Source organism: Manacus candei, unplaced genomic scaffold (assembly GCF_025592945.1).
Source record: "Manacus candei isolate 608988 ecotype Guabito, Panama unplaced genomic scaffold, ASM2559294v1 h1tg000065l, whole genome shotgun sequence".
Taxonomy (NCBI): domain Eukaryota; kingdom Metazoa; phylum Chordata; class Aves; order Passeriformes; family Pipridae; genus Manacus; species Manacus candei.
The window spans coordinates 11,205,495-11,233,161 of NW_026138113.1; the positions used below are offsets into that span (position 1 = coordinate 11,205,495).

General features: G+C 44.5%; 1 protein-coding gene across 3 annotated transcripts; it reads left to right on the forward strand.

Moving 5' to 3' along the window:
- The first annotated feature begins 3,799 nt into the window (after positions 1-3,799).
- On the forward strand, positions 3,800-27,667 carry LRP3 (LDL receptor related protein 3). Of its 3 annotated transcripts, none has more exons than XM_051805982.1 (8): positions 3,872-3,992; positions 5,368-5,446; positions 8,849-8,896; positions 14,515-14,653; positions 23,020-23,228; positions 23,514-24,600; positions 25,762-25,894; positions 26,838-27,667. In XM_051805982.1, the coding sequence occupies exons 4-8, from the start codon at positions 14,640-14,642 to the stop codon at positions 27,639-27,641; spliced, it is 2,247 nt and encodes a 748-aa protein (XP_051661942.1). In that variant the 5' UTR covers positions 3,872-3,992; positions 5,368-5,446; positions 8,849-8,896; positions 14,515-14,639; the 3' UTR covers positions 27,642-27,667. The 3 variants fall into 3 exon arrangements, with proteins under 3 accessions (XP_051661940.1, XP_051661942.1, XP_051661941.1); XM_051805981.1 differs by having other exon boundaries at positions 5,368-5,430; XM_051805980.1 differs by lacking the exon at positions 5,368-5,446 and having other exon boundaries at positions 3,800-3,992.

The window sequence follows — 27,667 nt, forward strand, 5'->3', positions numbered from 1 at the left end:
CTTAGATTACACTTGGTAAAACTTTATCAGAACTTTATTTTGGTGGTGTTACATCATTATTTTGTGATCCAGTTCTGTCAAAAGCATCAAAATGAATGAACATGCCTATAGTTCCAGCATATATATAGTTTTCTAATATGCACATATGTTTCTGTGAAAAAAACCCCATGTGTGACTGAAAATCAGGTCTCAGAATTTTAAATTAGTCCTACATGAACACAAAAGTATAATTCTAAACTGAGTGGGCTTTATCTTACAAACAAGTTAGTGGCATGGACAGAGTCTGCTAAAAAGAATGTGCATTTTGCTTTCAGTCCTATACAGTCTACTGTTTCAGTGAGATGCAAGTATGTTATTTAATGGAAATGAAAGATGCACTTTATTCATAATTATAATAAAAAGGGTGAATGTACAATGTAGAGGTGACTAGATACATTTTGTTTTATTACAGTGATAGACTCATTGAGGAAAACCTCTTTTATGACACATTCCATTATTGCTGTTACAGACCCATAATTTGAAGATTACTGTTCAAAAACCCAGATGCAATGACTTTGCAATCATGGGCCCATTGAAGGTTTAAGAATTGTCTGGCTAGATTAGGAAGAACTTAGTTGTGAAAAATGCTGTGTGGTTTATTGTGCTACTTAAAATTGCACAGACACATGGCAGGCAGGCTGTGTCTGCAGAACAGAGGGGTCACCACTGTGCTGAGTGTGGGGTCTTCTCACCTACGGGCAAACTTTGTTTCTATCGACCCACTTATTATTTCTGCATCTTTAGCATAGCAGAAGTATTTATTTTAACACCTGGTTCTCCCACCCCAAGTAGACAGGACGTGATACTATTGATCCTCAGGCCAATCATCCATTAGGCATCCATTAAGATCCAGAGTGATAGGCAAATATGAATTACAATTATAATAATTCCATCAAAGGGCTGCTAAGATAAGGCACAAGTCTGTAGCTCAGTGAGGGTAAGGATCTCCTGAACCCCTGACATCCCACTGTAGCCACACTTTATATATATTGTTGGAATAAAAGGCGCAAAGCAATATCTCTGTGAGCTGTGAGATGTCCTTTGATGAACTGTGGTGTTTCCAGGCATCCAGTAAAGCCCTCAGCCCTCTGTTTCACCACTCTGCCAGACATTCTTGCTATCAAGTAAGAATCAGCAAAAGGGAACCCGAGTCTGCTTTAATGCACCTTCTACATCCAACATGATCTGCTTCCCGTAGGTGCTCCAGAAAGCATCTGTCATCACTGCTGCCCTAAAATAGTTTCAGCCTGGCCTGGTATTTTCTTATCCATTTCTGCCTTTTCTTTCTTATCTGGTGTTTCCTTTCCCACATTATAATTTGGTCTTTTTCTCCATTTCCCTGGCTGAATCTGACTCTGAAACTATCTGCTGATTTCTGCTAATTTTAAACAAAATATGATGCCACGAGCAGAGGTGTGTGGTTTTATTGTAGACATGTTTGAAAGTATTTAACTGAGCTGTGTGTTTAGTATTACACTCATGAGCTTATGGACACATGAGGATCATAGTTTAATTAGTATTTTTAAATTGCATGGCACCCCAGGCAAATTAAGTGTGCTTTGCTCAATATTTTTAAGCGCACGAACTGACGCTTAGAATTGCACAGCTGTTTTCCTTGATGAGGCACACAGAACTGACAAATATATGAAATATATCTGCCCCAACGTGCACCTGGGTGTGCTTCAAATGGACCTTTGGCACGAGAGGCCTAATGATGTACACAGCTGATGTACCTGTCATGGGCCTGAGAAACACAGCTCCCTTCACAGCCACTCACTTCCCTTCCTGCACCCACTTCTGCTACTACACCAGGGTATGAGCATTCTTGCTCTTGCTTATTTAACCTTGCTTATTTAAATTAGCTCTTGCTAATTTATTTGGGCAGCACCTGATCTAAACCTGATTCTTAGACGACAATCCAAAGTTTGAAACAGCACAAAGCTTTCAACATAGTACAGAAACTGTAATTCATGCTGTTGCATCTCTTTAGTGAGAATCGTAACTCATGGTGTGTGTGCTGCTTAAAGGTCAGCAAACGCCTCAGCTTTACCTCAGCATCCCAGTTCCTCTTACTGCTGTCTCTTGCTTTTCTCATTCTTCCCCAGGAATGCTGCCCTTTCAATACAGATCACTCCACCAGGTCCAGCCAGAGCTGAACCTGGGCCTGCTGACGACAGAGTAACTGTTCTCATAACTGAATCACACCTCGCCCTGCAGGCTGTGCCAGTGCCTGTGAGTCTGTGTGTGTGTCACTGGCACAGCCAGACCTTAATGTCAGATGGAAGCCCCTTACATACGAATTCTACTTGGGAACTGCATCCCTTTAATGAGAAACTGAGTACAATAATGTGATTTTTTTATGATGTTCATTTTACTAATTAATGTTTAATCTGGTGATCCAACAGGTTCTGTTGTAAATACCCACAGACTGCATGTCTCTGCGATACAGCCACAGAATGCAAAGATGCAATTTTTTTAGAGCACGTAGGGAAGATTTTCCGTCTTCACAGTGAAATGCTTAAGACCTCATCTTTGCCCTGGAGGATTAAACGATGCCCAGTAGCACAGGCCTCATTTGTGTGGTTTAAGACCTGGTGCTGTCACTGAGTTTTCCATCGCTGTTGGTATCCAAATTAAAGTGCTGGTCAGTGGCTGCAGCACTCCTGCCAGAGCCATGCAGCAGTGCCACCGGGGGCTGCTCCTCGAGGGACAGAAGCTGTGCCAACCACAGCAGAGCCGGCACTGGTTCTCGGGGGAGGATGTGAGCACCTGCAAAGGGAAAACAAGGAAAAGTTCAGAAATATGTGAGGCAGAGCTGGTTCACTGTAGCTGTTCATTACCTGAACAGGGGTACCCGTCATCTCCCGCTGCTTTGAGATTCTGCTCATGAAGTTCCCACTTAACTTTTGCAGTCCTGCTGCTTGTAAACACACGAGGCTTTGTCCATTTTCAGCGGGACAGGATGGGTTTAGGTCGTTTATATTGTTCCAACTTGCATTGCCTTGCTGTGGGTACGTTCCCCTGCTCGGTGACCCGTTTCACGCTCGGCAGGGCCCGGAACGGTCCCGGTCCCCATCCTTAGGCCGGGTGGAGGGAGCGGGGGAGCTCCGGGCACAGCCGGGTTGCTGGGGAGGCTCATCCCCGGTGACAGCCGATCACCGCCTTCACTCCCACGAGCCGCAGCGGAGCCCGCTCCGCCAGCCGCCTCCCGCAGTTCGGGGGGAGCTCTGAGGGAAGGGACCCCCGGCAGGGGGGGCGGGCGGGCCCGGGCGGCGCTGGGCGCGGCCTCCCGCCATGGGCCCGCGGCTCCCGCAGCGCCCGGCCCCGCTCGGCTCGCGGGGCTCTACCGCTGCTGCTGCTGCTGCTGCCGCTGCTCGTCCTGTCCCGTCCCGTCCCGTCCCGCCCCGCCCGGCGCGGGGCCGGGCCCGCCATGGCCGCGGGGCGCCCGGAGCCTCACAGGAAGCCCGGGCAGGGCTCGGCCCTCGCCTTCCTTCCCGCCCCGGGCCGCGCTCCGCCCGCCCGCTGGCGGCGGCCCCGCAGGTTCGCGGTGCGCGGAGCTCCGGAGCGGGGCGGCGCTGCCTCCCCTCGCCGCCTCCCGCGCTCTCCGGCCCGGCCGCCGCAGCCGCTCGGCGGGGCTGTCACGTGGGGAGCGGCGGCGCTGGCGCTGCGCTCCGTCCTCTGCCACCTGCCCCGGAGCGGCGGCGCGGCCATGGGGCCGGGGCTGGGGCTGGGGCTGCCGCCGCGCCGGGCACCGCCGGCCCCGCTGCCGGCCCCGCTCCCGGCGCGGGCTCCGGGGGCCGCCCGCGGCTCGGCGTGATCCCGGCCCGGCGGGCGCGGAGCCGCCGCGCTCCCCCCCGCGCTGAAGGGCAGGCGGCGGCGACCCGCCATGGAGAAGGCAGCGGCCGCGGAGCTCCGGCAGGGCGCGCTGGCGCCGCTCACCGCCATCTGCCTGGGTGAGTGAGGGACGGAGGGGGGGAGGCAGCGCGGCCCGGCCGCTCCCGCCGCCGGGGCAGGTCCGGGCACCCCGGGGGGCTGCGGGGCCCCTCCTGCCCTCGGCAGTGCCCGGCGCGGGGGGCACGGCACGGCGGAGCCCCCTCCCTCGCTCCGCTCCGGGTCCCTGGGGCAGCCCCGGCGCTGCGGAGCCCAGCGCCCTGCCCTTGGCTCCGGAGCCGCTGCCGTAACCCCGCTCGGCGCTAAAAAAAAACCCAACAAAGTTGATGCCTGTGGCTCCCCGGGCCGTGAGTCCCTGCGGGGCTCGCCGAGGGACTGCCCGGCGCTGCTCTGGAGAAACACTTTCTCCCCTTCCGTCTCCCTGCCATGTTCTGCTCGGAGCGATGCTCTCCGCGCTGCCTCGCGGCAGGTGTTGAGTTATGGCAGCGCGATGAAGCGCGGTGCTGGTTCCCGGTCTGTCAGCCCGGTCTGTCGGGGGATGTTTTTTGTCGGGGAGGAGCGCTGGCACCTCTGACTGCAACGAGACAGGCCCCGCGTGTGTCGACAGGGACACGGAGAAATTAGGAGTTATTAAAGCTGCCCCTTCCTGAGCCCTGCCCGAGGGTTCTGGTGGGTCAGCTGGGGCTGCACCGAGCCCTCCTCACACTTACAGGGCAAGCTGGCAGAGCTCCTTCATCCAGAATGTGCTAAACCCACAGCTACTTGCTAATAACGTGGATTAGAGTTCATTTTTAATAATCCTCAGAGGCAGTTACTATTTGTTACATAAACGATCAGAAGTGGGTATGTCCGTGGCCAGGCTGCTTGTTCTCTTTTTGTAGAAGTGTTTCCGTAACATTGGTGCTTGCCTAGAGAAATGTAGGAAGTTGAAGTTTAAAAGTTGCTCTGGTTACTTCAAATCTATGTATTTTAATTAGCATAAGTACGATGTTAAAAGCTAGCAAAATTCCAAAACAGTTTACACGTCCTTTGTAGCTAGTACTTTTTTTTTTTTGAAGAGTCTTAAAGGGATTTCAGAGATGTGCACAGCGTGAGGATAACGTCTGCTGCATTGTTTATTTAAAATTAGAAAAAGATACAAATTTTCACCAAATTTCCACCAAATTTCTTGGGGTTTTTGTGGGTGTTGTTTTGTGGGTTTTTGTTTTGTTTTGTTTTTTGTTGCTCAGTCAGACCTTCGTTAAAGCTTTTGTTATTTAACAGAAATAGCACAGTTCTTATTAAAATGACTAATAAGATAATAAAAGATTATGTAAACTCCAGAATTGAAATGAGAACACTTCTTGTAGTTAGACGTGGGTGATGCCAGGTTGAAAGTTTAGTAGATTTCTGCTTTCCATGACTTCTAGAATTTCACTGTCTGGCTCTTCTTTTCAGCTGGAATGTTTTATTCCTATTCCTTGCACAACTGACAGTAGTGGAAGTTGAGAAACATGAGAGGTGGGAAGCTTGTAAGGTATTCTGCTTCAGTGAACCCATAAGAATATAATGCTGCTACTTTAACTATTTCTGTGTTTTACTTCCTACTCGTGTGTCCTTTCCTTTCATGTTTGCTTTTGGTTCTTGCTTTTTGCCGTTCTTTTCTTTTACTTTTTGTTTCCCCATGGCCTGTGTGTGTGTTTGGTGTCTGTATCAAAGCACTACCACTGACCATTGCTGCGTGACATTGTCTGCAAACTGCTGCTCCCGAGGCTGGAGTTGGGTTTGTTTCAGCTCTTCTGTTGTGAAGCCATTTTGTTTATCATTCTCGAGAAATTCTGGAGGACCTAGAAAGTTTCCTTCACAGGAAGGAATCAGATCAGCAAAGCTGATGTCTGTCCTTCTGGCTGTGGGAAAAACCTGGTAGCTGTCATTTGGTTCGGAGGTGCCAAGATGTAAATTTTCCCTTTTGATCCAAATAAACCTCTTTCCCAGCTGAAAACCTCACCCTGAGAATTACTTAGCAATCCAAATGATTGGCACAGGAAGTTTCCTACAGGGAGTTCAAGCCAACTGAACCACTTCTGGTTTTTTTTCTGACTTTCCCATAGCTTCCCAACAGTTAAGAAAAAAAGCATTTATGAAACTTTCTAATAGACCTTAGTCTCTCACCTGTTTTTATTTTGACAGGGTCTTGTTTTGACAAGAGACAAGAAAACCAGCAGGGAATGGCTGTTCTTTCTTCTGAACCTCTGACAGTTTTGAGAGCTGAGTGCTTCAGAAAATGCTGGTTTACAGTGCTCTTGTGGTTTGATTTGATGGTCTAGAGTGAGACTGAGAGTGAGCAAAACACATACTGCAAACTGTAAGCTTATTCAGTAGCTGTGGAAGGTACCTGATTTATATGTAGAAAACTGTTCTTGACTGCTGACTTCTTAGTATGAAAGGGTTTGAAAATGAGAGCAAAGAACTTGCAACTCAGCCAGTAGAAGTTTTGTGTTTGCAGAGGTAAAAGAGTATTTTTTTGGGCTTGTCCTTCTTAGGTATCTGCCAGGTCTGGTGTGCAAAGCTGCCTATAACTGTATTTCTGGTAGTAAACTAGGGCTCTCTGTTTCCCAGTTCCCAGTAACATAGCTCTGAGTCGGGTAACTCCACTTTGTCATGCCCCATGTCTTTATCCTACATATTTCCATTTAAAGGGCATAAGGGCCCCTCATCAGCTGTGCCAGGGAACCTCTGCTTCAGAGCCCATGTCCTCTTATGGTTTTTGGGAGGATTCAGGTATAAAACATGAAGAAAGACTGTAGGATGGTGGTACAGACCCGGACTTTTCTATACAATGTACCCTCAGACACTCCTTTCACTTGTGGTGATAATGGTTATGCAGAGTATATTCGTGTACTTTCTTTGGAGCAAGACAAAACATTTTAATTCTCATGCATATAATTTTGTGTCTTAATCACTGATTAATTTCTTCTCAGTCCTTATGACTGTATTACTATGGTTACCGGAATAGCCGTGCTTTGAAACCACGTGAGGAAATGTTGTGCTGCTGTTGTTGCTGTGATCCAGGGCTTGTCACAAACGGATGTGCAGCTCCTCAGAGCAGGAGTTAGCAGAGCCCTGCTGTTTCCTGGGGCAGGATGGCAGTGCTGCTCCTAGGTAGGCTTCCTGACCTGTGGGAGCGAGCTAGCGCTGTGAAACACAGGAAATAATTACATCGTCATTATCAGAGAGCAGATGTTATGGGCATTAATTGTGTCATAAAATCAGTGCTGTTAAGGTCCTCTGAACGTCATGTTAATGCTTTAAACACAAATCTGTGGCTCAGGTGTGTTTCTTATCCAGCCATAGCATACATGTGCTGCCATTTAGTCGCCCTCCTCTGTGTGTTCCTGGAAGCTCTTAGCACCATGACCACTTAGAAGGAGGGAGAGGTTGCTGTCCTTGCCCCTGTGGCAGAGCCCGAAGACTTCTGTGACAAGTAACACCAGTCATTCTCTCTGTTCTGCTGGGCCTGGCCTCAGCCTGAGGTCCGTAGCAGTTTGTGCACCTCCCAGAATCGCTGTCTGCAAGAAGCTCTGGCTTTAGGAAGGAGGAAATCCAGGCTGTGGACAGCCAGGTGTAAGTCAGGGGAAGACAGCTGTAGGCACCTGGACTGCTGCAGTGTGGTGGTGGTTCAAATCCACCACAAACTGAAAACCAGAACTGGCAAGCTAAGGGATCGTTTTTAGCTTTTTTATTTCCACCTCTTTAGAGGTCCGTACTTTTCTTCCTCTTGTGCTGGTGTAAATTATTCCAGAAGGTGGTGGGGCAAGGCTCATTGTTTTGTCATGTGTTTGGACAGTGGAGCAGACAATGGGGGCCCACTCTGAGGCATAAATAGTGTTAATTGTCATCTGCTTCCGAAGTGACTGTTGGGAACACAGACAGCTTCTCTTCCTCTCTTCTGTTGTTGATTTTTACTAAATGCTTGCAAACGGATCGACTGTTAAAATATTTAGGACTTAACACATACAAAATAAAGCCAGAGTGAGTGCTTGGACTGGGATGTTGTCAATTAAGTCTTCTGTTAACCTTTTAAACCTTTCTAATTCTTTTAAACATTTGTTACTTTATTAATAGGCTCTCTTTGTAGAGCACAGATTACTATTGAAATGAGAGCAATTAGTGGAACACGCTGTAATTGTTAGAGAAGTACCTTAAAGAATGTATGGGGAAGCTAATATGGAACTACATGTTAATGCTGACCTCTGGAGTAAGAATCACACAGGACAAATTTTTTTTTTGGCAATAACTACTCTTACCAGATCACTCTAATGGTGTACAACGTGGAGGGAGACTTTTGAGTAAGTGAAGAGTCTTTGGAAATTAAGTTGCAAGTCGGGTGTGTATTGCAAGTACTGCCTCATCCTGTTTTGATTGTACCAGTAGAGCTTTTTGAAAGCTTCATTGCTTTAGCTTAGTCAAGGCAATCATGTTAGCTTTAGCAGTTGATTTTTAAGGTGACATTTACCTGAGAGGAACAAACTTCGCTTTATTCAGGGGAGATGGATTTGAAGATAATAATGGCATTAGTTATTTTCCAGCAGTTAAGCAGGTAAAGTCACTAGCTGTGATGATGAATGTTTCAGTGGAATTGTTCTTGTCTCCCTCAATGAAAAAAAAATCCCACAGAAGACTATTTAGAAGAGATTGGCAGTTTTTGGTAGCATGTTTGACAGATACTAAACTAAAATTGTGTGTTGACTTTGTTTTAGCTACAATGAAAGATAATGGTTGATTACGTGATTTGCTTGTGTAGATGAGCAGAATTTTGTTGGAAAACTGCTATGCATTTCTGTTAACACCCCAGCAAACACCTAGGAATGGTTAACTACTGACTGCCACCCTGTGCCACTGGAACCTGTCTGAACATTCTTTTTCTGTCTTTACACAGTGAATCTCTTCCTGACTGGGAAAATCGAAAGTGCTGTTACCTCACTAGGTAAGACATACCTTTCCTATTTGTATTTACTGTTCTTTTGAGCTGTTACTGTCTCTTCCCACACAAAGAGATCTTTCAGTGAAACAGTATGACCTTTGTTTGAGAAAGACTAACAATGACAATTTAGGAAGTTTAGGACTTTTAGGTCTTCCTGGGGTTGTAGACTCCAGCAGTGTCACTGTGCTGGAAAAGAATGGTACATGCTGATATGTTCAGGGGAAAACTATGTTTAGAACATGTGTCTGGGAATATCAAGCCAGGGATAGTGGCCCATTCCTCGGGGAGCTAAAACAAGAATATTAAAAAAGTCTTATGAATGTTGACTTGGAAATTCAACCAGAATTGCAGCACCTGGTGTAATTTCCTTCTCTGTGACAGTTCTGTGACTTACTGCAATCAGGGTCCCCTTAGTGATAAGGGCCCTCTTCTGCCTGTCAATCCACAATCACGTGTGTAGGCTCACTTTGTGCCCAAAGAGGCTGCAACTTAAATTAAAAAAGCCAAATAAGGGGAATAGTAGGAAAGGATATGGAGAAACATAAAAATAATTCTAAGGAGGTAGATCAATTAAGAAGGTTTAAATCGGAAGGTGATGATTTTATGATTAGGTAACTTCCTTAAATTTAGCTTAAAGGAAGTGTGGATGAGCCATGTAGGACATGTGTTGTTTGCCACACAGTATTTTCCATTCTTGCATTGGAAAAAATGCAGAGTGTCATCTGTGTCATAGTCTGTTCTGTCTGAATGGTTCTTTGGCTTTTGATGGAGTTTGGCATCTGTTGGCTGTGTGATGTATGAGTTTACAAAGTGTAAACTAAGTAATTATACAGTGGCTGGCCTGGACTGGTGATGCTGCCTTGGCCTGAAATATGTAATACTTCATCCAGTTGGCTCTGCTGCTTTCTAATGCTGATTTTTTTGCTAGAAACAGAGCTGTAACATCTGGCTTTTATTCTTTCCAGTATGCTGAAAACTTCGAGTACTGTAGCCTTTGTGCTTTCTTGTCTTCATCCAGTTTGGAGTTACCTTGTCTCCTGGCAGTTTAAGTGGAGCTGGGGACAAAAATGATCATGAAAGGTCACTGCAGTGGTGTGACCCACGTGTAGCTTCTCTCACCTGTGCATTGGAGGATGGCAGGTTAGGCTGGTACAGTTGTAAGTTGCCAGGGATTGTCTCACCAGGAGATGTTCCTGAGGAGCCCAGATAAAAGTTGGGAGGAATGTTTGCTGACCTAAACACGTCCTGACAAAGCAGCTTGCTGCAGAGTTGGGCTCTGTGATAAGCTGTCATGCAGTTTCTCCTCAGAAAGCAAATAACAGCAGAAATGGTGAGTTCTGGAGAAGGCAGGTGGAGGCACCATCTCAACTGTGTTTAGAGGTTGTAAGTACTCAGTGCCTCTGAGCCAGGCAAGCTGCTGCTGCCTGGGAGCAGTGCTGTCCCAGAGCCCCCATGCCCTGGCTCACAGGGAGCTGGTTCAGCCTGTTGATCCAGCAGTGTGAGCTCAGACTTTGTCAGCTCAGCGAGGCAAACCCTTGGACTGTGCCTTCACTGGTTCTGATCAGGGGCAGGAGCAGCCAGCTGGAGACTGGGCAATGTACAGTGGAGCCTGAAGTCCTCTTTTTCCACAGGAATAAGGGACCTGCATTAAACCATGTGTGCAAACCCTCCTTGGGAGACCCTTTTGAGAACTTGGGGAGAGTTTCCTGCTGACTCCAAGGCAGCTACTTGAGGAAATGTATATTGCCAAGCATTTGCTTTCCTTGTGGCAGGTGCAAACCATCTTTTATCCCGGAGCAGATGGTTGGGATGTGTCCCCTGAGACTGGGACAGACCCTGGGGCATGGCAGAAGTGTGAAGCTGCAGGATTTGTTTTCTGCTGGGATTATCTGAAAATTTATTCCTGCACAGCACTGTCCTTTGGTGAAGATCAGTGTCTGTTTTGTTACAGGTGCTCTTGCAAAACTAGGAGTAGTATTATTAATATAAAACTTTTGGAAACTTTATTGCAAGTATTTGTGCCATATTTAATTGGCAGAGGGAACCTACTGCTGTTCACAGTGGAAGAAATCCATTTGATTATTACAGAAAGAGCCTCAATAAGATTTATGCCTGCTTGACAGAAACTCTCTGAACTCAAATCTCTTCTGGCATTTATTTCAAGTTTGGGATTTTTTTGGTTAGTTGGTTGGTTTTCAGTTTGTTTTTTTTTTTTTAATTTATGAAAGATTTATTATTGTCTGTCCCCAGAATTTATCTTTTCTCTTAAAACACCATCTCAGTAAGATTTTTAGTGGGTTGGTTTGCCAATCCAGGGATTGGTATTATTTTCTGTTTCTCCAGTAATGCTAAGTGTGGAAAACTTGGCAGTTTGGAGCTTTTAGTAAATTGGGGGTTCACTTTTCTTCCAGTTTTTTGCAGAGAGGCTGCAGAAGGACACAGAACAATGGTTGAAAGTGTGTTATCGCTGCTATTCTTGTGTGTTGTCACTGATGATAAGACCTTCAGAATCCAGGACTGTGCCTTTCTATTTAGGAACTTCCCTTTCCTTTAGATGTCTTGGCAATTTGAACAGGATTTTGTTTGTTTTCTTTAAGGAATCACACTGTCATGCTTAAGCCCAGCTTAATAACACAGTACTTGGGCCTGTGTGTGACTCTGCAGACTTCATGGCCAGGGGCTGAGGAGGGAAGTGGGGCCCTTTTATTGATACTGAAGCTCTAAGAGTAAAAAATTGTGCCCTGGTGTGGTTTTACCGTTTTGTTGCCAGCACTGAAGGCCATGTTTAATACATAAATATCTTACAAAATTTATGTAGGTGAAAGAAGAGCCTCTGAAAGCAGCACTTGGGTACTCCACCTTGTCAGTGCACAAGGAGTAGGGAGGCAGGTGACTGGTTAGGAAGGAGATCAACTGATATTTGCAAATCCCATAGTAATGAGCACTGATGGGAAAAGAAAGGTGTCAAAAGCAAGGCAATTAAGTAAGGTTTGGGTAAACGCTGTACTGGTTTTGGGAGGTGGGGGTGGGGATGTGTCCCCAGTTTGCTCCAACAGGTTTAGGGGACTGTGGACGTATCCTTAAAATAGTGTAATTAAATGTTGGCAATATGAATTCAGATTAGTGGTCCATTCAAATCAGGACCCTTTGCAAGAGCAAAGCAGTTGTCCTTTTGATTTTGAGTCGGGCAAGTTTGAAATGCTTGTTGTGCATCAGAGGGGTAAAGCCTTGGGCAACAATAGCCATTGTCAGATGACCTGCCCAAAATGGCATATAGTGTCAGTGCAGCCCTCACCGTGCTATGTCTTGAGATTTTCACAGCCACAGTTCTTCTGTTGAAAGGAAAAATCTGTTTCTCTTCGTGCTGGTTCTTTCCACACCCCACATTTGTGTCAGATGTGCAGTGCTATGTAAGAAAAAGTGTTCTTTGCTGAAGACCTGAAGTGGGATGTTACAGCAGTTCCTCTGCTGACACATTAGGAAACTGGACATTATTGCAAAAGAAAAAATGCTACTTCAGTGTTACTTCAAGAAAACCTGGGATACTTCAGATAACTATTGCTCACGATCTTTGTAATTACTTCCTAAAGAAACAAGTATTTGGGAGAACAATAGCTGTGCTTAACTGGACTGGCAGTGCGTCAATGGAGGTGCTCATGTGGAACCACCAGTCAATGGCACCTCCTCAGAATGGAGCTAAAATAGGCTTTGTGCAATTGTGATTCTGTTCTAGTGCATTTACTATGGATAAGGGATATTAATTCAGAACAGTATTTGGTCCAAGGGCAACAGAAATGTTTGCAGAGCTGTTGCTGGAAGCTCTGGCTAGTGCTGTGTGGTTTATTTGCTATTTTGCTTTGTGCATCCTGTTTCCTTCCCATTTTGGAGTTTTAGTAACCTGGCAGCGAGGAAATGCAGCCCTTTCAAGCTCCTTTATGTGATTCTCTAGGTCCTCTTTTGCTGCTGTGATATGTTGATGCAGTAACAAGTATTTGGAGGAGCACATTTCTAGACCTAAACACACTGAGAACTACAGTCGAAAAATCTTGTGGATCTTACATTTGCTTTTATAATTCTGTACTTGCATCTGCATCTTAGTGTTTTCCTGCACCTAGAGTGGAGCCTCTCTGTGACAACAAAAATGTTCTTGTTTTTGTAACTGCGTTACTGCAAAATGTTTGTTTGGAAAATAGATGTTTTTGTGTATTTATGTAGTCTGTATGCTTTCGTGGCCTTTGAAACTAGTAGGAATTATATGCATATATATTTCAGTGGAATGCCCTACTCGGAGAATAAAAATAATGGCTTTTTTTAAAAAATGTTTTGCCTCAGGTAAGTTACCTCATGCTTTTTATATTCCTGTGGTTCTCACTTGCTGTGAACAAAGAGGGCAGAGCCAGGCCCGGGTTTCCTGGGGGGGACGTGCTGCAGCCCAGCCCCAGGGCCAGCCAGGAGCTCTGCAGGCAGCCCTGCCACCTGACTTGACTGCAGCCAGGCAGCTTTGCAGGCACTCCTTCCCTCCATCCCTCCAGTGCAGCTAAAGCTGACCCCAGCTGGGAATTGGAAATGATGTCTTTATGTGGCTGGATTTCAAGCAGTGCTGCAAACCTGTCATTTATAAGGCAGTTTATTTGGGGGGTGTGTGTGTATGAGGAACCTGAAAGTGCAGGCAACCTTTTTTTCCCCTTGCTACCTTTTTCAGCTGCAAGAATGTAAGCTTCTGTCAGAAACTGGAATATTTGGCTGCAGTCCACAAGTCATGCTCTAGATAGTAATTTGTTTTAAAAATAGTCTAAAAAATAGTTTTGGAGAACGTTAAGAATAGCTATTGCATTACAGAGAATTTCCTCTCTTGTAGCCTGCTAAGAGTATGTTTTCCCATCAGAACAGCTTTCCAAATTTTCCTTAGAACGTTTCACTTTCATTTTTGAATTGCTTAATTACAAATTATAAGTATTTGATGTAACCTGCTGTTTTCCATAGGAAGAACTAAAAGTGCTTTGAAAATGCTGAGCTTTATTTAGCCCTGTTTGCTCCTCTCCCTGTCTGGAAAATTTCTCCCATCTATGTGAGTTCAGAAGGAATTTAAAGTACTTTAGTAATGTTCAGTATAAACATTTGACATCAGAGTCCAGTTTACTTTTTTTGGGGGGGGTGGTGGTATTTTTTTAACCATTACAAACTCTTCAGGTCTGTCATATGGATAGAAGAATAAACAACATGTCCAGGCACATGTTACAACAAAGTGAGCTTCTAGCTACTTTACAATGAATATGAATCTCCTTCAGCTGCTGGGTGACCTACCCAGGCTTTGGGGAGCTGGTAAGAAGGCTTTCTGTATTACAGCCTCTTGGCAGGTCGTGCAGTAATATTGATTGTAGCCTTTGGTAGATTCACACTGGGTTATTGATTAGTCCTGCATTGAAGTGCAGGTTGTGTTGCCTACACTTGCTGTGGGTGTCTTAATTAAAAACCAGGGCAGGGAAGAAAGCAGTGAGAGGATAAAAGTGTTGACTCTCATTTGCCTGCAATCCCCAAAAACTGATGAAAGCTCTTGTAGCTGATGTGAGTTGTTGATTAGGCAAAGCATTAACAATATTATTTTCCCCCCTTATTAACAGCTGCTTGCAGTGGAGAACTGGAACAGCACACAGAGAGACGAGGAGTCATCTATAGTCCTTCTTGGCCACTGAACTATCCTCCAGCCATAAACTGCAGCTGGTACATTCAAGGAGATCATGGAGACATGATAACAATTAGGTATGGCTTGATCTTCTGTGGAGGTAAAGGGTTGCTTTGCTGAAATGAAAGAAAATGCGAGTTCTTACCTGATACACCAGTGTGAGGTTGTCTGTCAGAGCTGCTGGGTGGTCAAAGTTGATAATACTGAAACATGATTACAGGTTGGGCACCTCTCTCATTTAGAAATGTTTCACTGTGTCCTGTTTCTGTAGGCTACTCCTGACATCCATTATTATACAAGTCACCTGTAGGCTTTTAATATATTTATCTTCACAATGCCCGTGTGAGACTTCATGTACCTCTGATAGATGAGGGGGTGGGAAACAGTGATATATTTACTCACATTAAATAGCCCCCTTTCTCTTCATCACTTATAAATAGGAATAGGTGAAGGCTATAAAACCTAGAACAGCCCCAGTGGGATATATAAAATTCTTACAGCAAAAATGGCTTTTTCTTTAACATCTTGAAATGGTACTATATTTAATAAATAGTCAAAGATACTTATTGTTTATTGTTACTTGTTAACCAAAAGACACTTGCTTTTGTGCTTAATATTTATTTCTAACAAATTAAATAATAGCATTTGTGGCACAATTTTAGCTCAATTCTGGAAAAATACTATTCAATAAAGACTAAAATATACTACAAATGGTTTGTTAAGAATGTTTAGGCTATAGTATGAGCATACTGTGAATTTACTTAATTTCTCTGGGCTAATTGTTGAATCCTCAAACCAAGAATTTCTTGCTTAAAAAAAACCCCAAACCCTAGGAGAGGGGTTTTTTTTGTTTTTAGTACTGTTGTATTTGACACCATCTGCTCATTCTTTGCTCAGCTGCTTAAAAGGACTGCAAACCTCTTCAACTGCAGATGCTCAGCAATTAAAAACAAATCTGCCACAGATGGAATAATAGGAGGGCTCCACCATCCGTAGTTCAAAATAGGAACTACTCATCAAAAGTAATGAAGTAGGTACCTGCCAGCATTTGAGATCCACAAATAGAAACAGGCTTTTAAACCCCATTACATTGTATTGGACTTGGGGAATTTGTTTCAAGGCAGAGATTGTGGGAAACTCTGAGAAAGCATACAAATGAGACACAGGACTTGGCTCTGGAGAATGATACTGAAGTTTGTGCTGTGAAAGCATCTCAGAGCTCCCAGTTAGAATTAGGGCTCTCTTCTGCAAGTGTGAGTGTAGCAGAAGCTAAGGAAATAAAGGAAAGTGAGGTGCAGAAACTGGTAGTGATGTGTATACAGTTGAGACATGTGCACAGCAATATGATTTGAAAGATTTCTCCTTAATGGGTTTGTTTTCTGTCACTGAACACACATCCATATCCTGCCCTCCTCTGCACATGCAAACAATGGGAGCTGTGTGTTTACATCCCAGGGAGTAGTGTTGTGGTGTTACGTTTCTGACTATAAATGTACTTGGGATGACTCACTGCAGCGTCTGAAATTCAAAATGTTGCAGCATCTGAGGGTTTCTTTACAAGGCTGTACCCCTTGTGGTGCCAAGGACATGAAAGAAGCAGCTGACTTGCCCAGGCTAACATGACATAGGCAAGCTGAGAGGGTTCAGATACAAACATTCTTTCCTCTGAGTAGCTGGGTGTGCTTCTTGTCCTGACAGGGTGTTGGTAAGGCCATGCAGCTTTTTGAATTTTCCTAGGAAAATCAAACACAGTTCCTACGCTAACATATGGATTTTGAAAGGTTTCAAAAAACCCCATCTCCTTTGTCTTGTGTTAGGCTGAATGCATTTCTTTTGATCTTGAGTTCTTATTGACAGTAAGACAGCAGTGTTATATAAGGGATATATATATATATAACGAGATACAGCAGGAGTCATTAAGAGATAAAATTGCAATTGAAAGTATTTTTAATTTCTAAACCATTTGCAGTTGGTGGTCATTTTTTATAAACCTGTTTATTCAACAGCTTTCAGTAGAACAGTGCCCAGATCTCTCTGTGGATGTAAGGTGCTGGCTCCTGTGGGCATGTCCTTTAGCAGCTTTGTCTTAATGCCTACCTTCATGTGGGTGTATTGATTTTCTTCCTATCCTCTCATTTCCATGCTTATTGTTTTACTTTTTAGAAATCCTTGAGGGAGATTTCCCATGAACAGGAAATCTATGTTCTTCATGCTTATACCTCTCTATTAGTTACACACATTTCAGTCCTTTCTTCCAAGTTTGTGTGTCTGATGGAATGGTTCTGTTGGCACCTGGGAACAAGTCTGTAGCCACTGTTTTCCAGGGCTATGTTGTGTCTCTTTAAATTCAGGTAATCAGTCTTTTAGTTATTGTTTTGGAAACGACTTGATTTTTCCCACCTATTTTCTCTATTTTTATGCTTGTTTTCATGGAGGACTACATAAAATCCTGTAAGATGAGATAAAGATGTCACATGCAGTAACTGCCTTTGTAGCATCCATTACAGGCTTTATAGGTGTATGTTTCCTCATATCTGAGAAAAAGATCAAAATCATTTTTGTTTGGCAGTTGCTGTTACCTGCTGGTTGTAATAAACCCTGATGCAGGCAGAGTATAAGTTTGTTATTTTATTACTGGAGTTTATGGGACTGAGAGTAAAATCTTCCCCATGCTCAGAATTCCAGATGAGAGTATTGAAAAGCAATCTGCTTAGCGAACCACTCAAGTTGTCTCTTATTAATTGAGGTGGGGGAATCACCTTCATTGGCTTTCTCTTCAGTGATTCATGACATTGGTTTTGGAGGAAGGAATTGTCAGGTACCTGACAGGAGGGGGGAGCCAGGTGGGGGTCAGTCTCTCCTCCCAGGCAACCAGCAGTTGGACAAGAGGCACAGGCTCAAGCTGCACCAGGGGAGGTTTAGGTTGGACATTGGGAAGAAGTTCTTTACAGAGAGAATGATCAGGCACTGGAAGGGGCTGCCCAGGGAGGGGGTGGAGTCCCCATCCCTGGAGGTGTTTAAGGACAGACTGGATGTGGCATCAGTGCCATGGTCTGGGTGACAGGGTGGGGTTGGGTCACAGGTTGGACTCGATGATCTCAGAGGTCTTTTCCAACCTGTGATTCTGTGATTTGTGTCTCAATTTCTGAGTAAAACCAAGACCTGTTCCTGTAAAGGCTTGCTGGTCTGTAATTGTGTGGATGGTTAAAGGGGCTGTTTCAGAGCCTATTTACCAAACTCACAGGGTTTCAGAACTTGACGTTAATTTGAAAAAAACCTTATAATAGCCACTTCAGTTGCATGTGCTCAGATTTTGAAGAAGCAGGCCCAGTGTCTCCTGCCTGAGGTTATGCAGTTAGCTGGTGCTTGGGAGCTGGGAGCAGAATAGAGCTTTCCTGACTTTCAGATCCTTGTGCTTCAGTGGTTAAGCAGAAATTTTTAATGAGCCAATTAAGTCATCAGTTGTTCACAGTCTGCACTTGCTCTGAGAAGTTGGCAAATAGAAGTAACTTTTCTTGCTTAATTGGCTAGTTCTGTTTTATTTTGGGACTGTGCTCTGCTACATAATGTTTATTCTCCAATTTTTAAAAGGAGGTTAGAGGGCCAAATTGGACATTTACTTTTTCATTTATTTACTAATTACTTTCATTCAGATTTTGCGTCCCATGTTTGCCCTTTTCCAGTTATTAAGAATGGGGTTCTTTCTTTTTGCTTTAATCTCTAGTCACTCATGCTTAAACTGCCATCAGGGGTGTAGAGAATTCCCTACATTATTTACGGAAGTACTTTTTTTTCCTAGCTGCTTTCAGTGCAAAGGGTAAAAAGCTTAGCTCTGCTAAGCAGTGAGTTTTGCAGGTAGCACATTTTTCTTGTATGTACAGACTGTCAATGTGTGTTTATGATAATCTGGTTTAATGACATTCTTTTCAAGCAACATAAAATACTTGTCAGTTAATAGGACTTTGTAGGCTACTGTTACTTCATTGGAGTACATAGGCAAGAACTGATATATATGACTGACCCTGTAATTTTCTGTAAGCTCCTGGAGTTCTGCTCCCTGTTGGAGGTAACTCTTTTTTCAGTATCATACCACTGAAAGAAAAATCAGATGAATTTACTGATTTCTGCAGAATTCAGTAAAAACAAGATTTAGTGCTGCGTTTGTCAGTTCACACTGAGTTGTTTTGATCCTCAAAGTCTGAATACTGATGGTGTTTACTAGACAATTCTTGTACTTTTATATAAAAGTAGGGGATTTTTAAAGGAATTAGCTGTGGAAGAGACATTCCAAGAGCAAGATAACTAGAGTAAGTGCTTTTGAATAGAATTTTTCAGAAGAGGCAAAAGCTGCAGAACCTGGTCCAATAATTTTGGTCATGTATACCAACCTCCTTCCCTCTTCCTGTATTGTTTTGGAGCTCCACAGGCAGCAGTGAGAACAGCCTGAGGGCCAAAGCATTTTGAAGGATGTTCTGTGGTGGGTGTTGTGTTTTGTTGGTGGTGCAGTTCCAGTGCTGGAAATACCACTGCTGGAGAGCTTTTGCTGTCCCTGCACTGTGAGCTGGGGCTGTGTGCTCTGGGCATGGAGCAGAGCCAGCTTCTCCTTCCCTCCATCATCCACTTGGGATGCTAAAGCAGAGGAGTGAAGCTCTTGGGTGGAGGGGGATGTCTAGAGCAGGTGGGGAAGGCTGTAGTTGAGGAGTGCAAGGGCTGGAGTTCAGTGCCTGACATATGGGTGACATTATGCATTAGTGCTCTGTTTCACTGTGGCTCGATCCTCTGTCTTGTTTTAGTCACAAAAAATAATGCAGCTTTTGGATGCAAAGGGCCTTCCCTCAACAACAACAACCACAGACTTAACTCAGTACTTTTCCAAAGACTGTTTGTATAGTCCTACAAGCACAAGGCTTTGTCCCTTATTTCCACTGCATACCATCATTCATTCAACCACTGGGTTAATCCTTTTGATAGAAAAAATTTGCATTCCAGTTTGAGAAAGTTCAACTGAATAAATAAATGTCCCTGAGCTCTATTTTGTGGGTAGCAGAATTAAATTATTCTTCAGAAGACTGTAACAGCAGCAGCACTAGATCTAATTACAGATGATGAAAGAAGTGGAGTAGCAGAGGTTGAGCACAGTATTCAGGACTCTTAGCTAAAATAAATCAGTTATATACTTAATGTCAGGAGTAGTATGGCAGAAACTTGTGACACAAAACCTCGTTGTCACGAATGCACAAAGTGAAAAATTTCACAGAAGTGAAAAGTAACTGTATGTATTTCTAAGTGCACTCATATGTATTCATGTTGGTTTGTATTTTTTTGCAAAGGAGTGCTTTTTTTGGTGAGGGCTCATTCAAATATATCATACTTTTGGTCTTGGGTAAAATCACCATCAATTTAAATGAGGAAAAATTTCCTTCTAGTAGGGACAGTATAACTTAAAAAGATGCTGGAGTGAAGTGACAGTGCCTTAATCAAAGGAAAATTTGTTCAAAATACATCTGTTGATTAGTTTGCGTGAGGTGGAACATAATTCCTTTGACTTTGCTTTTACCCTTAGAAGAAGAAATTTTATAACTGCTATGGTATCTATTTGCACTGGATCTAGAATGTATTTCAGAGAAATTGTGTTTATTCAGTGGTGTTTGAAACTCCTGGGCACTTGGGATTAAGATATACTTGGTTTTGTAAAAGAGCTTGTTCTTGTGAATATTCTGTATTGACCCTTTTCAAATACCAAGGTATTTTGTTTCAGTAGCTCGTGCATCTCTGAGAAGCATGAATCTGTTAAACATGGGGTTTCCTTGCAAGTCTGTTCTGCCTCATCACCCTTCTACTCTGTTGGCTTTGTGGCTAAAGTTTGGATTTTTTAGTGGAGAACTGTGGGATTCTGCTCTGAATCTATTTGAGACCCACAGCTGGCACTCAGGAAAATCACTTATCCTCTGTATGCCTGCTCTTCTGCTTTGGAAAGTGGGACTAAAGGTTCTTCCCCTTCCACACCTTTTATAATAAACCAAAAAAAGATGTTTATTAGTAATGTACAATACTAAATTTTCAAGGTGCAAGTAAAAGATATTAATTATACTCGACAGCTATTGCTGTCATCTGCAGAAGAGTTTGTAAGCAAGGCATGTGCTTGTAGCTGACTTTTCTCTATTCTTTGTGAATCTTAAAAGTGTTAAACCTTTTGTTTTGTTTTTTTTCCTAGAAAGAAATGCATTTTATTGTAAGGTATAGGCAGCTTATTATATAGGCAAAATCTGCCCTGGGTGAATTATTTACTTGATAGAAAAAAGTAACTCTTTTTGGCAGAGTGGGGAAAACAGTGGCTGTGGGACCCAGCTGAAGTGCTGGGAACTGGGTAGGATGGGAGAACAATTAGTTTGTATTTTTAAGGTTGATCTTGGTACATCTAAAATAATTGCAGAAGTAAGAGATCAAAAGACTTAGTAAATGATCTTGTTTGTATTGCAGAAGCAGAAGTTTTTCTACTCATTCTCACCCCCCTCCCTTCCAAGTTTTGAATTTCCATTTCTTTAGTGACTGTTCCGTATTCTTAAAAACTTTTGTTCTTGGGCAGATAGGTATTTCTAACACTTTTTCAAAATGTCTTTATGACAAGAAATCCCTACAAACAATCCTTCAGGTAGAAGCCCTAGGTGATGTCTGGTGCCAAAATGAATTTCAGAGTGCAAAGCCAATGTGGTAGCTCAGTGATGCTGCCTCACATCTCCTGTAACAGACTTGATGTGGGTGCCTGTAGTTTCCCTGATGCTCTGTATAATTCCAGTTCATGCTGCAGTGCTTTTCATACACTTTCTTGGCCATTAAAAACGTTTTTTGCTGAACACCTGTGACAGAAATACTCTTTAGTTTATCTTTGCATGGCTGAGTACTTCAGTCTTTCATTGTGACTGCACAGTCATCTAAAACTTCCTTGCAAAATATGCTGGTTTCAGAAGCTTGATGAGATTGCTTATAGCAAAGAATTGAGTGCTGTAGGAATATTTCTTCCCAGCTGGGTGGGAGAAAAAGAGTTAGAAAAGAGAAAAGACGTGTTTCTGGGTGGATTGTCCTTGCCTGCACTTATGTTGTTGGACGTCTCTTAATTTCCATATTAACTTAACACTTTCAGTGCTCCCTCACTTCTTATGCTCTTGCTGATAATTTTTTTTGAGGGTTATTAAGCTGGAGTGCTTGGCAGAACCTACAGCTGCTGTAGGCTGGGTCTCCTGCTTAAATAAATTGGCTAGTTTGTATAGTTGCTGTTCTTTCCCTTTCACCTTCAAAGGGCAGGATCTGGCAGGCACTGACAGCCTTTTGTAAATACACACTGATATCAGAAAATTACCTTTCCATTTATCTTCTTCAAAGACTTTGCCTTTTATGTTTGTGAAAAGTCCTTTGTGGAGGGAGGTCTGTATTTTGCAGCAGCTCTTCAGCCTTTCTGAAACTTCTGTCCAGGTGTTTGCATGGGGCAGGCACAAACTTCCACCAAGTAAATTTTGTGTAGCTGAAAGGGGACATGAAAGAGGACCAAAATTCATTTCTAAGTGGTCTGAGCAGTGTGCCCTTTCCTACTGAGTGTGATTTGCTGTGCAATCTGCTGTTGCCATTGCAGATTACTGAATGCAAATTCAGTCTGTTTCATCAGAGGACAAATACCACGTGTGGTTCCTGAGCCACAAGTTAAGGGAGATCTGGTTGTGTTCAGCATTCTGCAAACAATCTTTGCTCTAGATAAGCTACTACTGAAAAATCACTGGGCTTTGGTCAGCAGAAGGGCTGGAAATTTGACTGTTAAAAGGTTATAGTCTTGTTTGCTCTGCATTTGCATTCCCAGAAAGGGAATATTTTAGTCTTTGAATTAAAAAATAATGGTGTTAGGTTTTAGGTTCCATCTCTACCCCTGTTCTCTTCTTGCTCTCTCCCTGCCTGTCCATAGCTTGAAGAGTGGGTTTGTGTCTCTAATACTTAACCCTTTAGGGTTCTTTGTACTGCTTCCTACTGTTCCTTTTCCAAGGCAGCAGTGACCCCTGTCATCCCTAGTTTCATAGCTGTTAAAGTTGGAAACAACTGCTGAAATTAATCTGTCTTCTGTATAATGTATTCTGGAATTTTGCTTTTCCTCATATCTGTGTTTTACGAAGCAGTTTTATTTAAGGACTGAGTAAAAGAGGAATCACTCTTTCAGCTTTTGGAGCTACTTGGCATGATGTTTATGCCTGGGAGATGGGTGCTTTTCCAGATGGGGGGATGTGCTTTGTTTCTATATACTCAAGGTACTGTAGATGTTCCATTGTCTTTGCATGTGATGTCTTTATGTCAGCACTGCTTGGCACAGGAAGTCAGCTGTTAGAGTTGTTTTTTTCTCTGTTTGGCTTTGTTCCACATGCATGGCCTCTCTGTGACTTGTATTTTTTTTTGTCCCTAACAGTTTTAAGAACTTTGACTTGGAAGAGTCTCAGAAGTGTGCAGTAGACTGGTTGATGATCGGCCCGTCTTCCAAGAGGGAGGAGTACAAAGTGTGTGGCTCTTCCATTCCTCCGTCTTTCATCTCTGCGAGGGACCATGTTTGGATATTTTTTCACTCAGATGCATCAAGCTCAGGACAGGCTCAGGGATTTCGCCTTTCTTATATTAGAGGTAAAATCTCACAGTTTTTTTGCCTTCTCCTATACTCCCTCTGGCAAAACTCGAAGATGGTAGTATTATTTTTTTTGGCAGGAGTCTTGGGCCAGTCTTGATGACTATAAAGTGTTAGCATGGTAACACTAATAATATTTGCACTGGGCTTTTAAGCAGTGTTCCTGAAGTGTGCTGGCCTGACTGATTGACTTGTGACATGCAGGACAGTAGACATTAAAAAATTCCATCAGATAGCTCCAAAAGTTTTGATCCTGACTTCTTTCTTCTTGTCCTCTTTCACAGGAAAGATAGGTCAGGCTGTGTGCCAGTCGGATGAATTCCGCTGTGCAAACGGGAAGTGTATTCCCAGCACTTGGAAATGCAATTCCATGGATGAGTGTGGTGATAACTCGGACGAGAGGAACTGCACTGTCCCTCCAACAGACCCTCCCTCCAGCATCTGCCCCTCAGGAACGTTCCAGTGCAGCGCTGCCCACTCCACTAAATGCCTGGTGAACGAGCTGAGGTGTAACTCGGTCAAGGACTGCAGCGATGGCTCGGACGAGGACAATTGTCCTGATCTCTCCTGTGGCAAAAGGCTGGGTAATTTTTATGGCTCTTTTGCTTCCCCGGATTTCTTCCGCGCCGACCACAGCAGGTCGGACCTTCGCTGCACGTGGTACGTGGACACGCAGGACAACCGGCACGTGCTGCTGCAGCTGGATTTGCAGCTGGGCTACAGCGACTACGTGAAGGTGTACGACGGCATCGGGGAGAGGGGGGATAGACTCATGCAGACGTTTTCCCACCACAACAACAGGCACTCAGTGAGCGTGGAGTCGTCCAAGGGCCAGCTCACTGTCTCGTACCACGCCCGCTCCAAGAGCACTGGCCATGGGTTCAATGCCACCTATCAGGTGAAAGGCTATTGCCTCCCTTGGGAGCACCCCTGTGGGAGCGACGAGGAGTGTTTCACCGACAAGCAGCACTGTGATGGCTGGTGGCACTGCCCAAATGGCAAGGATGAGGAGAACTGCCCTGCCTGCCAGAAGAACGAATACCCTTGTGAGGGAAACAGTGGGCTTTGTTACTCCATACTTGACCGCTGTAATAACCAGAAGAACTGTCCAGATGGCTCAGATGAAAAAAACTGCTTTACTTGCCAGCCAGGGAACTTCCACTGTGGGACAAATCTGTGCATCTTTGAGACTTGGCGCTGTGATGGCCAAGAGGACTGCCAGGATGGAAGTGATGAGCACAACTGCCTGGTGATTGTTCCCAGGAAGGTCATCACAGCTGCTCTGATTGGGAGTCTCGTGTGTGGCTTGCTGCTGGTGATAGCGCTGGGTTGTGCATTTAAATTGTATTCTCTGAGGACCAGGGAATACAGGTAAGCATCTTGCTTTGGTGATGCTTCCATAGCTGGGGTGGTTTTTTCCATTTTTTAAAAAGAGAAAAAAATTGATTGCTAACCAGAGAATTTGCAAAATACTGTGAAATCAAATCCAAGGACTTGCTGACAGCTAAATAGCAGTCACTGCATTAGGCTTAGAGAAGAGTATTAAGATTCTCAGAAGTAGTGAGGGAAATGTCAGCTCTTCTGTGATCGATGAGAAATACACATTTATTGTGCAGCATGGCAGAATCTGTATCTAACTGAATCTGTCTTGAGTAATTTCCTCTTCTTCCTCTCCTTGCAACAAACTCCTTACCCCTACTAAAATCTGAATGTTGAACTGCTACAGTGAAGTCTTCACTGAATCTGAACTGAACAACCTCTAACCCCTCCCCTCCTTCATCCTTAGTTCTGCTAAAAGTGATGTCTGCAGTGTTGGGGCCTGTTCTGGGCAGCAGTCTGTGGTGCAAGCTGGGCCCCTTTCCCTGGTCCTACGTGCCTTGTTGTATGTGCAGTGTGTGTTTCTTTGCCTGTGTCAGATGTTTGTGCAGGTGTAGTTCTGCCCTCTGGGAGAGAGTCATAAGGGACTTTCTGGTTCCCATCTCTTGTCGTGAGCACCAGCTCTGTGCCCTGCTGCTGGCACTGTTTGTGTGTTAAGCAGTGTGCTTTACATTCTCTCCTGATCAGATGTGCATGATGAAGGAGCTGGAAAACAGCCCCTGTGCTATGTTGGGAGGATGTCCCCTCATCTCCTCAGTGCCTCTGTTCTGACAGGACAGCCAAAGCTCACTGTGGCTGCAAACTGCCCCTGTTGTGTGACTGTTCCCAGGTCTTAGTGTTGTCTTTTGCACAAATAACCTTTGGGCCCTTTGCTGGACAAGTTACTGACCAGTTGAAGAAACTTTCACTGCCACGCAGTGCAACCTGAGGCTGCACCAGACAGTTTGCTGGTTTGATTCACGGGTCCTTATACCCTGTACTCTGAGTTCTCTTGTTTATTTTCACATCCTGATGAGATTTTCATGGAGCTTAGTCAAAGGTCTGTGGTTTTGCTGCTAGCACCCTTTGGCAGTGCTTTTACACATTAACCTGAGGGAGGCAGGACAAAGTGACTGTTCCTTCTCTTCCACGTTTTCTCTCTGGTTCTGTTTGCAGAGCATTCGAGACCCAGATGACGCGGCTGGAGGCAGAGTTCGTGCGGCGGGAAGCTCCACCTTCCTACGGACAGCTGATTGCACAGGGACTCATCCCCCCAGTGGAAGATTTCCCTGTGTACAATGCATCACAAGTATGCAGACACAAGTGCCAGTGAACATTCCAGCAGCCAAACTACTGTATAAGTGACATAGAATCAATCTGGAAGTGTGTTTCGGTCGTGGCTGTGCCAATTATACGGAAGTAATATGAAAATGTGTGTGTGTGTTACATGGAGCTGAAGGACTGCAGTTACACAGCTTGGTGCTGTGGGTAGTTTTGAACATATTAAATGTGTTTGCTAGGGAACAGCAGTGAGATAAACACATGCTGTTTTGTTGCACATCAAGATAGAATGAACTAGAGAGAAAGGTCAGAAAGTAAATAGAAAAAAGGCTTTTCAAGCTGAAGTTGTGAATGTACTTGAAGTGATAAGAAAGTAAGGTCCCTAGCAGTATTTTTGGGAAATTCTGGGATTATTTTCCATTTACAGATACATTACAGTGGCAAGCCATTAAATCATTCTTCTCTGTAATTGCTGAGTTCTCAAAAAACTCCTGTACCCTGTCAGAATTATCCAACTGTGATACAGTTCCTAGTGTGATAAAACACTTGTAGTTTGTTATTCCAGTGGAAAAGTACCTTCCTGGGCAGACAGGTAGAGCTTAAACTCATACAGGAAACACTGTAAGGGAGAGAAGTTGTGGATGTCCCATCCCTGGAGGTGTCCAAGACCAGGCTGGATGGGACATTGACCAACCTGGTCCAGTGGGAGGTGTCCCTGCCCACAGCAGGGACATTGGAATGAGATTATCTTTAAGGTCCCTTCCATCCCAAACCAGTCTGTGGTTCTTTGAGAGTCTTTTGGTACAGGCAGATCTGTCTTTGTTTTTTGTTAGAAAACACGCATTTTCAAGGAAGCATAGGGATGGAGCCTGAGAATTCTGGTCAGGTGGAGATATTAGTGGGGGGAACGGGATTTAGGGGAAGTCTTTGGAGTGTGTGTGAAATGATGTTTTGTTCCAACTGTGTTACAGGCCTCTGTGCTGCAGAACATCCGAACGGCCATGAGGAGGCAGATGAGGCGCCACTCGTCCCGGCGCAGCTCGTCCCGGCGGCGCTTGGGCAGGCTCTGGAACAGACTGTTCCACAGACCTCGGGGCAGGGGACAGATCCCCCTCCTCACACCCGCCCGCACCTCACAGACCACTCTGGGGGATGGCATCATCAACCGTGCTGATGGGGCTACTCAGAGTCCCCCAGCTTCCCCAGAAGGACCTGGTCAAGAGGCAAATGGCCAAGCCAGGGGCCCACAAGAAGCTGGATGTAGCAGCCTGCAGCCAGAGACTGAAATCACAGAGCCATCGCCTGCCAGCGTCTCACCCAGCACTTGCACAGCAGCACGTGCAGAGCCCGAGGCTGGACGTGCCAATAAACCTCTAAGTGCTGACTCTGACAGAGAGCTTAAGCAGCCCAGTAAAGTGGATTCAGGAAAGGCTTTCAGAGATCCTTTGTCTGAAAGCGTTACAGAAACGATCCATGGAGGGTCAGCATCCAGGAGGACTGGCCCAGAGGACAGTAGTTTAAGTGGAAGTCATCCGCTGAGTGAAGAGCCATGTAGGTTACCCTTAAAAAAGTGGGAGTCTGGTTATCCAGACAGCCCTGTGAATGTTCATATCCATGTGGATGGACAAAGCCAATGTTGCCCTAACTCACACCGGGAGGAGCCTTTGGGTGTTCACGCGGCTTGTTGCCATTCTGTGGAAGTGCCAATGTCAGAGCCCTCTGCTCCCCTCCCTGAAATCAATACCAGTGATGATGAGTCTTTACTTGTTTGCTAATAAAAATTTTTGGTTTGGCCCTGTAA